The sequence below is a fragment of the Tetrao urogallus genome (genome assembly GCF_951394365.1).
Source record: "Tetrao urogallus genome assembly, chromosome: 5".
NCBI classification, from domain to species: domain Eukaryota; kingdom Metazoa; phylum Chordata; class Aves; order Galliformes; family Phasianidae; genus Tetrao; species Tetrao urogallus.
The window spans coordinates 41,376,248-41,388,409 of record NC_136818.1 but is presented as its reverse complement, the minus strand read 5'-3'; the positions used below and the strand labels follow the sequence as shown (position 1 = coordinate 41,388,409).

General features: G+C 43.2%; 1 protein-coding gene across 1 annotated transcript; it reads left to right on the top strand.

Annotated features, from left to right (window-relative positions):
* Positions 1-5,206: 5,206 nt before the first annotated feature.
* Positions 5,207-11,623, top strand: PPIF (peptidylprolyl isomerase F; the record flags this gene model as incomplete). Its single annotated transcript, XM_079536566.1, has 6 exons — positions 5,207-5,392; positions 6,596-6,626; positions 7,570-7,658; positions 10,444-10,540; positions 10,985-11,060; positions 11,488-11,623. 6 exons carry the CDS (start codon positions 5,207-5,209, stop codon positions 11,621-11,623), a joined length of 615 nt encoding a protein of 204 aa, XP_079392692.1.
* Between the last annotated feature and the right edge of the window lie 539 nt (positions 11,624-12,162).

The window sequence follows — 12,162 nt, the reverse complement described above, 5'->3', positions numbered from 1 at the left end:
AGCAGACAGCAATTACAGCATGACTCCTACAGGGCGTTAGCAAACAGCCTGGCAGGGAGGGCCTTACTGGTTTGCCCGCTCTATGGCTTATCTGCATTTTCAGGAGCTCCTTACCTAAATTGGTTTCTGTTCTTTAACTCCATCTTTGTGTTTAAAATATTCTGTTGTCAATGTATGTGGGCTAGACAAGATAAAGCTGTTTCCCTTCATTTATAGAATACGTCTACTTGTTTTGTCCAGTATGTTTCCAATTAGTGACCTCACTGTATTCTTGATAGATACAGTAATGCACACGAACTGAGATTCTCTAGAAATGCTAGTATATACCCATTTTTAAATACTCTCTCTATGCATTTTCATTTTTTGTTCTACTGAATGTCCTAAGAGTTTCAGGATTACCACTTTTATTTTTTTTTCTGTAAGTCCAAATTTTTGAATTGATTGAATATTACAATCTAGACATTGCTGTTTGCCCGGAGTTGTGTTATAGTGCTGTTCTGGGGATCCTGTTAAACTATTCTGGAAAATTTGGTTTCAGTTGTCACTGTGCTCCCATATCAACATATTGATTACTGTGAACATGTTGAAAGATACTTTTTTGTGTTCGTTTTTTTTTCATATGGAGCTGGTCAAATGCTAGAAAAAGCCAAATATTTTCAAAGTGCTCCAATTGTTAGGATTGTCATCTTTTTTTTTTTTTTTTTTCTCTTTCATTTGGTTTCTAAAAACTATTGAAGAAGTACCCCATGCTTAAGTAATGAAATTCTGGAGCTGAGGTTTTAATGCATAAGTAAATTGAAAGCAATTTTCACCATCTATTCGTATATTTCAAATTTATAATAGATGCTTATTTTTCCTTGATTGTTGTTTCTGTATTTCTCAGAACGCACCTTCTGTATGTTCTTAAACATGCAGAATCAACAGATTTTGGACTTTCCATGTGCATCTCTCACTAGCTGTCCTACTTACACTGCTTCACAATAAATCATACTTTGCTTACAGATTTCCTTTCTAAATTATGAATGATGTTCCTCTGTAAGGAAGCATTACTTTCATATTGCCCCTACCAAACTGATGGGCAAAATTCAGAGGAGAGACACTGGGATAGGATCAAAAGTGTAGGAAAGCTGGACTCCTGTCTCCATTCGCTGCTAATAAAAATTCTTACCTTGAGATTTTTAGTATTTCACCAAACATTTCATTATCCAAAAATGACTTCTTCAGTTGTAAATGCGACAGACGTTAATTTTCACTTGACAACAGACTAGCTGAGTTCGGTGGGACACTGCATATTCAGATGATTGTCATATGTAATTATGTCATCTAAGTACGTCATCAGTTTCCACACTAGGTAATGCACTAATGCTTATGGTAAGCAATCCTTTCTGTAGTGAAACTGCAAAAAAAAGTAGAAAGGAATCAGAACAACAGCACTGGGAAGATGGTCCCTGAATTGTTAACTGGAAAACTTAGTGGAATCTTTTAGCCATTACATGAGTGAAGCTACATTTCTGGATGTTCTTTGTTAAAAATGGTGCCTAACACCATATTTTTAGCGTTCAACTTCTGTTGTGAAGTTATACAACCAAAACCCAGGTGTCTCAAAATTACGATTATTGTTAGAATCAGTTTAGTGCTGGCAGAATAGTTGGTACAGAGGAAGCTCTTAGCTCAAAGAGCCATCATTCAGATTGACAAGCATGACAAATTTAAGGAACATTCAAGGCTCTTCCAGACAGATGATTAAAGCAGGGCACTTATGGAACAGAGTAGAGGAGAAGAAGGGTCATGAAGATATGACACAATAAGGAAAATAATTGGGCAGAAAGCTGCTAAATACTCTGAAGAGGAAAAGAACAGAAAGGAGGTCAATTTGAACCAAAGAACTGTGAGCAAATTATTCCAGAAGTTCAAGTACTACAGTGGGGAAGGAGCATTAAAACCCTTAGGTGGGGGACTGTTGTGCTGCCGGTGAGGAGCTGTCTGGGACTGGGGGTATGGCACCTTGCTGCCTGTACCTCTGTAAAAACTCCAACTATGTTCCATTTGAGTGACAGCTAAAATTCACTTCTAAAACACACCTCAGCCTAGAATGTCACATTACCACCCCAATAGTCTTAAAATGTTAAGTGTGATGTTCTTTCCCTTTGTTTCATCTGGTTACACCTTTCTAGTGTTCTTGGCAGAGATTGTAGGATTTATCAGTACTCCTCTGGTTTTGGTTTCACACCATGTAACTGAGATGGGATCCAGGCAGCGGAGTCATACAGTGAGAGGAAAGGTTCTGCAGGAGCTGGTCGAAGTGGGTGAGCCAACAGTTGGTTTCCAGCTGCACCAGTGCTGTGACGGCCTCCCAGACCAGTCTGGGAGATACGATGGTGCTGACCTCCACTCCCTGCAAAAAAGCCACTGCAGGATGTATTTCCTGAGCAATTCCATTTTCAGTAGAAGCAGCCCAGGCCCCCGCCTCATCCTACTAGTTCAAAATAAAGTAGCATAACGAACCAGTTCTGAAAGTAGTTCAGACACTTACCTTATTACCTGCTCCTCAAACCAGAGAGGTTTGACCTCTCTGTAGGTTGCAGCTCCTGTGTTACGGCTGAAATGTCTGTGTTTTGGAACACAGGCAGACTCCCATAATATTTGCCATCCCTTAGTAGCTTCATCCACAGCTATGCAAAGCACCTGCACACCCATCTACAGAGTGGCTGTCCTGGACCTTCTGATGCCTTCCCACTTGGAAAGAGCTGCATTTCTTCTGCATTCACTTGTAATGTTCCTCATGCCTTGCCAGCCTGCTGTGAACTCTCCATAAATGTTCCTCAAGCACTCAGGTGGTACATGAGCAGTCAGGCACCTGAGCACCACATGACCCCACGTGTGAGCACTGTGCTTCCATACATTATGCAGGGTGGCTGAGTAATGAATTCCAGGTAAGCAAGGTCACTCCTAATGTCTGAAAGGAAAATGCTAATCATAGCTGTAAGGAGTGTGAGAGGACTGAGGTTTTTCTTGTATGACAATTTGTCGGTAATTAATATGAAGTCATGTGGAGAAACTCCCCTCTCATGTACATAGTGTGCTGCAGAGAAGTTCATGTTTCCTAAGATGAAACCTTCATCAGAGGAAACATTTCTCATCTATACATGTAACTGAGTGGCTACTCTTTGCCCTTCATGCATTTGTATGATCTAATTTCTCACTGCAATCACTCAGTATAATGGAAGGGTCTTTCACCATCTCTCCAGCTCTAGTACCCATATACAAATAAATGCACATAGCAGATAACAGCATGAAATTCCTTCCCTCCTCTCAGCTTATCTTCCAGCTTAGCCAAAACCTTGAAGAAAGAAACTGGTTGTGATGGGACTCTCACTCATCATCAGCACCGGGCTGCTTCTGGCTGTGCCAAAGCCTCTCCTACCCGCTGTGCCTGTCCTTTTCCCACAAGGCTCAGGACCCTGAGCAGATCTTCACACAGGTCTGTTCATTACTCTTCTAAAACCTTTTCACATCACACAGCTAGCTCTCAGCCTCGTGTTCTCGTGATCCAGGGTGGTCTTTTGGCAGATTTTTTAAAGCGCTTTTTTTCTGCCTTTCTTGGAAAATGATTCCCCTGTAACTCCTGAGTTCTTAACATCCCATCTGTGCAAGTTTCAATTCACTGATTGTGAAGAGGTAAAACATGACAGGTGGTTTAGTGGCTTTGTTCCATAGTCCTAGAGATAATAATTTAGCCTGTCTTCCCAAGTAGAACACTACTGAGAAAGAAAGCAAGTTGTTCTGCTTCTCACAAAGCGCTAAGTGTGCGGGAGTGCATTGCTTGGCCTATCAAGACTCCCAAGAACTCCGAGCAAAACAGTTCAGAGTGTGAAATAAGGACCATGCTTTTCATTGCTCATCTTTTGTCTTGCTAATTAAATAACGAGCCTGAACTGTCTCTTATTACAGGTATGCACAAAACCTAACACCCAAGTGCTCATTCTGGTTTGTGCTTCTAGTGGCTCCTGCAATTAAAACAACATTAGACAGAGCGTTGGATTTTTTTACGGTCACCAGAGATTGATTGCTAGGTGAACTGAACTATTTTCCAAAATGGACTTGTGGCTGAGAGCATAAAAGGCAATTAGAAATGCATGTTGATTGGGCTACTGTTAAAGAAACCCACAATAAATCACCTTATGGCAACTGGTACTCGTTGTACAAAAACCAGGAGATGATGTGCAGTAGTTCTTCCCTGTGTGCCAGGAACGCGTGCTTCCTTGAGCAGGGCTGCAGGAAACCATTCCCTGCTCAGCTGTTCCTCCTGTCACTGCCCTGGTGCTGCAGAGAAGCTCTCCTGCCTCACCAGCAGCGTTCGGCCTGGCACAGGCGCTTGCCAATCTTGGAGACAGGTATATCTTTCTTGTCTGTTATAGATACAGCTCATGGACACAGTTTCTAAAGCTCATATTGTGTCTATCATTTTCCTCCGTAATCTCCCTTAAAGCCCACAGCACTGAACACAGTGACGCTGGGCACATTTCAGCCTTGAGAAAAGAAGACTGAGAGGGGACCTGATCCAGGTCTATAAGTATCTAAGGTGTGGAGGGGTGAATGGCGAGGCCGGACTCTTTTCAGTGGTGAGTGGAGACAGGACAAGGGGAAATGGCCGGAAACTGCAGCATAGGAAGTTCCTATGCACAAATGTGCGCAAGAACTTCTTTACAGTGAGGTGACGGAGCACTGGAACAGGCTGCCCAGGGAGGTGGTGGAGTCTCCTTCTCTGGAGATGTTCAAGACCTGCCTGGATGCCTACCTGTGCGACCTGCTGTAGGGAACCTGCTTTGGCAGGGGGGTTGGACACGATCTCTGGAGGTCCCTTCCAACCCCTACAATTCTGTGATTCTGTGATTCTGTGATCTGAGAGTCATGCACATCGCTGTTCACACCCCTTGCTATATCTATTGCTTAGAATAGGTTGCTCCTTCGTTACATCTGCATTCACTGTAAGTATCAGCTAGCATTTCTCATAACCAAGGCAGACGTGGTCTAAACAAGCACCCCCCCCCCCACCAGCCCCGGATCACAGCCTGCTGCCGGACAACGGCACGGCGGCTGCGCGCGGACAGCCAATAGCTGCGGCGGCGCCAGCGGCGCTGCCGAGCCGATAAAAGGCGGGGCGGGAACACCGGCTTCCTACGGCTGTGCTGCCGCTCGCGTGTCGATGTTGGCGTTGAGCGCCGCCCGCCGCCTGGTGCGCCCGCCCGGGGAGCTGCTGGGGCCGGGGCTCGCCTGCATGCGAGCGGCCGGAGCCCGCGGCTGCAGCTCGGACGGAGCGGGCCCGCGCAACCCGCTGGTGTACCTGGACGTGGGCGCCGACAACCAGCCGCTAGGGCGCGTGGTGCTGGAGGTAGGCGGGGCAGGGAACGCGGTGGCGGCCGGCATGGCGGGCCGCAAGGTCACGGGAGGGCGGGAAGGCGGCGGGAGCTCGGATCCGAGCGCAGGGAGGGGGCGAGGGGCGGTTTGCAGTCAGGGTGGGCGGCTGCTCCGGACTCCGCTTCCACACCGCGAATCGCAGTGCCCGTCCCGTGCCCCTGCTATCGCTTCTCGTGCGCCTTTTGCGCTGGGTTCTCAGCGTCAGGCTCCGTGTGCTTCCGCCCCGTCTCAGTTCTCCCTGTTAAGCAAACCGGTGGGTTTGTGCGGCTCGGGCCAGGCTGGAGGCGAGCTCGACAGCCAGCCCGCATCGCCGTCAGAGCGCGGGGCTCAGCGGCGCAGGTCAGGCCCGCGCGTGCCGGTGCGGGCTGTGCTGCGTGGCGGAGAAGCGGCGGCGAGCCCGAGGACGTGCTAAGGGCACAACTGGGCTTGGCCGTGCGGTGGGCGTGGGGTGGCTCTGCCCCCCGTGTCCCTACGTGCTTACAGATTAGTGTGGTTCGTAAGGATGTCTCCGAAACGATTTGGTGTTTGGTTGGAGCCCAGCTCCTTGTTCATCCTGGAAAACGTCGATGTATGTGTTAATTGCACACATATGTTTGAGATGGTCTGAGGTAGAAGTACTGCTAGGCAAGTTCCTTCTTCATCAGTAGGGTTTAGTAAATGTCTAGATGATATTACATGCCCTGTATGCCATCTTGATCTGATGCTGCTTTTTCTAGGTGGCATATAGTGCTTGTATTTAGGATTAGTAAAAAGAGGTGTAGCAATCACTGAAGTTCCTGACTGTCATAAGTCAGATTTGTTAAGCAATTTCTGTTCTTCTTTTTCCTTTCTGTAAGGTTTCACAGATGGCACTGTGCTGGGGAGAGCTCACTGCTCTGGTTATACCAATGGGGCTTTTGTCCCTGGGGTCTGTCATAGGTTTCTCCTGATGTTTGTTTTCAGATATTGTTTAAGTCAGTCATCATTAACTTGCCCAAATTTGCATAGCAGAGGATGGCATTCATTACTGGCCATTACTTGCCCACACTGAGTAAGCATTAGATTTTTGGGTGGCTTGTGTTTTCCAATACCTTGTGTTTGGGCAAAAGAGCTTAGCTGAGCCAGCCTGTCACACAGAGGTTTTTCTGTGTGTATGTAGACAAGTCAGCTAACTTCTATTTTTTTTTTTTTCTTACAGCTGAAAGCAGATGTTGTTCCAAAGACAGCAGGTAAGGCAGCATCTTGTGATTTTCATACTTGAAATGATAGGAAGAAGAATGTTCTGTTGCTTCGTGGAAACCATTTCCATCATCCTTCTCCATTTGTTAAATAGGAAAACGTGCACTGAACTTTATCAGACAGTGCTATGAGTGGGGTTATAATCTGCTGCTATTTCAAATAGTTGTAGTGCAATAGTGCAATGACTATTTTATAGTTATAAAATAAAACAGTGCACTCCATGTTAGGCTGTCAGTGGTGAATAAATCTTTCAAGACGAATTGCTTCCTATTAAAATCAAACCACAAAAAGGAAAGGGTAGGTGTGAGGGATGGTGTCCCTTGCATTTTGATTCTCAGCCATTATACAGGGGTTTGTCTTCCTTGCCACTAGTTGACTGTAGAATCACAGAATGGCTCGGGTTGAAAGCAACCTCAAAGATCATCAAATTACAGCGCCACTGCCACAGGCAGGGTTGTCAACTGCTAGGTCACTTATCCATGTGCACTAAATCAGCATGTCTAGGTTACAAAGTTCATTTTTTCAGTTTTCCCAGGTGCTTCCTACCTCATCTGCTTATTTCATGGTTCTGAAAACTTTTTTCAGTTTCCAGTGGATTAATCGTTTAAAAAAAAAAAAGTGCCATCTACACAATTAATGTAGAGGGCAAAGGCATAAGATGCAAGAAATGAGACGTTTGATTCCAGAGTGATGGGGCTTAGGACTATACTTAAGATACAGCAGTGTGGGGGGAGGACTATGTTTGTACCCTGCTCTGAGGCAGACTTCAGCTTTGTATCTGTAGCTATACAGCAGAGGATTTTTGAGGATGAAAATGATCATTTCAATGATACTGCCTTTCTGGTTCATGAACTTTGGAACTAGTTAACTGTGTTTGATTCTATGTTATATCATATATGAGAAACATAATGTTTTATGCTTTGGTTTTTCTAGAGAACTTTAGAGCGCTTTGTACTGGTGAAAAAGGATTTGGTTATAAAGGATCCACCTTTCACAGAGTTATTCCTTCATTTATGTGCCAGGTAATGTTTACCAATTGGTTTTACTTTTGCTTCTAATATTATCTGTATGCTATTGATGTATTTTTAGAACCAGTGATACCAGTAGTAACATTTTAAGTGTCCCTGCTCTCACTTTTGCTTATTGCATTTCTGATCTTGCTGTGGCAGCTGCTTGGCATATGTTTTGTACAAGTAGATGCAAATTCACTTGTGTAGATTCACTTTAAAGGAGAAAAAGCAACTTGGCTTAAGGCTTCATGCTTTTATAGCAGTGTACTTAAGGCAGGGCACACTTGGTGACTGGCACTTGTTTGGGAGAACTGTTTATGGGTAGAATGACAAGCAGTCTTACCTGAAGCCAGTTCAGAGAATAGTTGGCCAATCTTAATGGCTTAATTTGTTCACAGTAAACATTGTGCTTCAGGGTTAAAAATAAGGAGGGAAGGATGGAGCAGAAAGCGTTGGGTAAATTTGGGGTGGCAACATCACAAAACATGGTTGTGTTTTGATTTAAAAGACACCTTTCAAAATTCTGAAATAAAGCCTATATTAACTTTTTTTTAAAAAAAAAAAAAGCCTTTTTGGAAGCCCTTTTCTTACTGTGTTCTGCTGCTATAGTGCACTGGATTGTATAATTCCTGGTAAAAGCTCCATTTCAACAGTATTGTGTTGTAGAATGGCTTTGAAAACAACTGGAAATCAAATGGGCTTTCTGTATTAATTGATGGCTGTGGTAGTCCCTCATTCTTGTTTGGGGTGGTTTTTGTTTTTTTTTTCGTTTGTTTGTTTGTTTTGTAACAAGCAGTTCTTTGAACAAGAAGTCCTCATCTTTGTGACCCATTTATACCTAAGAAGGTGGACAGATCTGCTTTAAAAAATGTGATATCTTGCCTTTAAAATGTGAATTCAGCTTTTGAAGTGCTGATAAACTGACAAGATTTAGCAGTCTTGCTGGGGTCATAAATAAATATAACAGAAATCCTACCCTCAGTTGTACCACTGATTTGTGAAGTCAGTATAATCTGGTCTTACTTGTCTACTTTGTTTGTCTGCACAAATGGACCTGAAATGAGGACATAGGTGGCTGATAATACGGTGAGATGATGACTTAACATCTGGGAAGTACTCAGTAGTCACTACAGAAGTGAAATATTGTCAAGGGTTGCAATTATTTTCAAGATGAACCAATCCATAGGCCTTCCCACTTACTGAGATGGGGTGGTGATGTGAGTCAGGCAGTCACTATGCCTAATTAGAGTCAGTCACATCCAGGTGATGGCTATGACTTGTAATTAAGATGCCTCCTTACAGCACATGATATGCAAAGCATACTTCTGGGATTGCATACAAGGTTACTGTCGGAAGAGATTGCTCAAGGTGAGAGCATGGAGATGAGTATCACGTGCAGTGTTTGTTGCATGACTGCTGTGTGCCAGTACAGTGGTTTCTGGGAGCGGAGCCAGTGAGTTGTGCACAGTGCTCAGGAGCTGCCTTTCGATCTGGGATTGTTCAGTCTGGAGAAGAGGAGGCTCAGGGGAGACTTCATTGCACTCTACAACCTCCTGAAGGGATGTTTTGGTGAAGAGGGATTTGGCCTCTTCTCCCAGGCTATGAGCAGGACACGGGGTAATGGCCGCGAGTTGCACCAGAGGAGGTTTAGATTAGACATAAGGAAGAACTATTTCTCTCAGAGAGTGGTCAGGCACTGGAATGGCTGCCCAGAGAGGTTGTGGAGTCGCTGTCCCTGGCAGTGTTCAAGAGGCGTCTGAACAACATGCTGTGTGATATGGTTTAGTGCTAGTGGTGGCAACAGTGATGAGGAGATGGTTGGACTAGATGATCTTATAGGTCCTTTCCAACCTTGTGATTCTATGATTCTATGATTTGAGAGTTGCTGTGGTAGGGTTCTGGTTTAGGTTTCTGGTTTTAGTTTTCACGTGTAATCTAAGGGAGGTGGCTACATCCATGCCAGCAAGCACATGCAGCTGAGGAAGCGTGGACTACCTTGGACGTAGCGTAGGATAATGATGTAGGTGAGAACCTACAGTGATGGTTTCTGCTGTCCTGAAGGAAAGCATATGGTATAGAGTTCTGATTTGTAGCTTGTTTTTGTGAGGAATGGCCTGTTCTATTATATCTTTACAAAAATAAATACGAAAGTTCTGGATTATGACTTCTGGAGATTCTGAATGTCTTGCAGTTATCTGTCAGTTCACCTATAGGTTTGCATGTGTTTGGATGCTTGCACATCCAATTCTGTGATGCAAAGTCAGCACTGACAGGTGCATGTGTCTGCCTGCTGAGGGGGAGCCCAGGTGGCTGCGTGCTGTTGCTTTGCTAGCTCTCAGCCCTTATGTGAGAAAAGCAGTTAATGGTGAACAGTGATGACAGATCTTAGGAGTAAGAATTTTTTTTTTAAAGGGGAATGGGGACAAAATTCTCCTTGTGCGCTTGTGGCTATGCATTTTGGTGTAATGTATTTGCTTGAGGGCCTTTTAATTCTTAGAAGTACTACTGATTTTCTTTCAGTATGTTTGGGAATAAGAATGGTAATGCAGGAAGATTGTTTTAGGAGTTAGGGGTTCCAGTTGGAGAATATTAATGATATCTAGAGCAGAAATTTGCTTTTAGTTTATTTCTTCTTCCTCAAGTTACATGATTTTAAATCTGCACATGAACATACTTAGGAAAATTTGATGTTTTTATTACTTCTACATTAGAGCAGGTGAGTGTATTTTGACAGCAGTACTTCTGGTGTAATATAGCGCTTGCGTACTAGTAATGTTAAAACCTATTTCTTTTTCAGGGTGGTGACTTTACAAACCATAATGGAACTGGAGGAAAATCGATTTATGGCAGTAGATTTCCAGATGAAAACTTTCTACTGAAGCACGTAGGACCTGGTAAATAAATATTTTTAAAATAAACGTCAATCTGGGGCTTCTGTCTACTATAATACGAGCACATCCTTTTAAACTTAAATAAAATCCAGAAAAAAAGGGAAACCTATGCATAAAAATATCTGATTTAAATGTTAAGTATCTTCTTTGGATGGTTACCTCCTTAGTACAAGGAACTACTGCTACAGTTGAACCATAGTAGAAGTTAGCTGATATTAATTACACTTAAGGCTTGCTCAAATATTACTACAGTTCTTGCTGTGGAAAGAAGAGAGGTTGGGCTGGAGGGAATAGCTAAAGACAAGAGGTTGAGATTAGAAATAATTTAGAAATCATTTGGAGACCATCACGTATGCCTTCTGTCCATTATTAGTCTAAACTTGTAGAGGGGAATGTTTTGTTTATGACAGGCTTCTTATACTGATCTAAAACTTGCTTCTGTTCCAGGTGTTCTCTCAATGGCCAATGCAGGACCCAATACAAACGGATCTCAATTCTTCATCTGCACTGCAAAAACAGAGTGGTATGTTTTTAGCCTAGCATATTAACCTAATGAATAGATGCCTGAATCCATAGGTGTTGTAGTTATTTTTGGCTGTGGTTTAGTTTATCCATTATGGAAAATAAACAGCTTTGTGTAACTTGAGTGCTCAGTCTGGCCTACCTCACTGTTATCCTTCACATATTGTAGTTGGAAATACAGCAGCCGTTCTTTCTTCTGTGCTGTGGAGTAGACTGAAAGCTTTAAGTAAGAATCTCAGCAAGATAAGGCCTTGGTCTCTTGTAACATGTCTAAAGCCCTTAGCTGAATGGTTTTCTTGTCACTAGAAGTGCAGTTGTTTCTTTCCTGTAATCGGAGTAGATCAGTAGGTGACAGCTATGAAGATCTGCTTCCATCCCTTCACTGAGCTGTATGTTGCAGAGTAAACACACCTTTATTTCTCTTCCAGGCTGGATGGAAAACACGTTGTTTTTGGGCACGTAAAGGAAGGAATGGATGTTGTGAAAAAAATTGAGAGCTTTGGTTCCAAGAATGGGAAGACCTCTAAAAAGATTGTTATTACTGACTGTGGCCAACTGTCATAGCCTTTTGCTCTGCTGTTAAGGACAACTTCAATGCTGTGAAGAATGAATCATAAACATTTCTGATCCCATGAGTAGCAATATGAAGCCATATTTTCTATTTAACTTGGTTCTACTTTTATACTTGTATCAAATAATATGGATTAAAAGTGTAAAATGTGTGTGAATTGAGCTATTGTGGTAGTCACTGCCATGCTGACTTGGCAGAGTCCTACTGTGTTCTGAAAGAAGTGGCACAGTAACTGAGAGTCTGCCTGTCCTGCTGTTAACGTTATTAATACGTGAGTGCTTCAGGTACTAGAGTTGGTGGTGGGGCTGACAATTCAGTACTCTGTAACTGAGGGGTAAATAAAAGCTAAATTGTGAAATACCACGTTTCCTTCAGTTCCAGTAACCCCTTTCTGTTCTGTCTCACCATCATTCAGAAAAATGGTACTAACTGGTGTTATCAGGGATAACTGCAGCAATTATGTCAAGTATTTTCTTTGTGTCTTAAGTTGATCCAGTAGAGCTATTAATGTATGGTTGTTGGTTTTTTAATT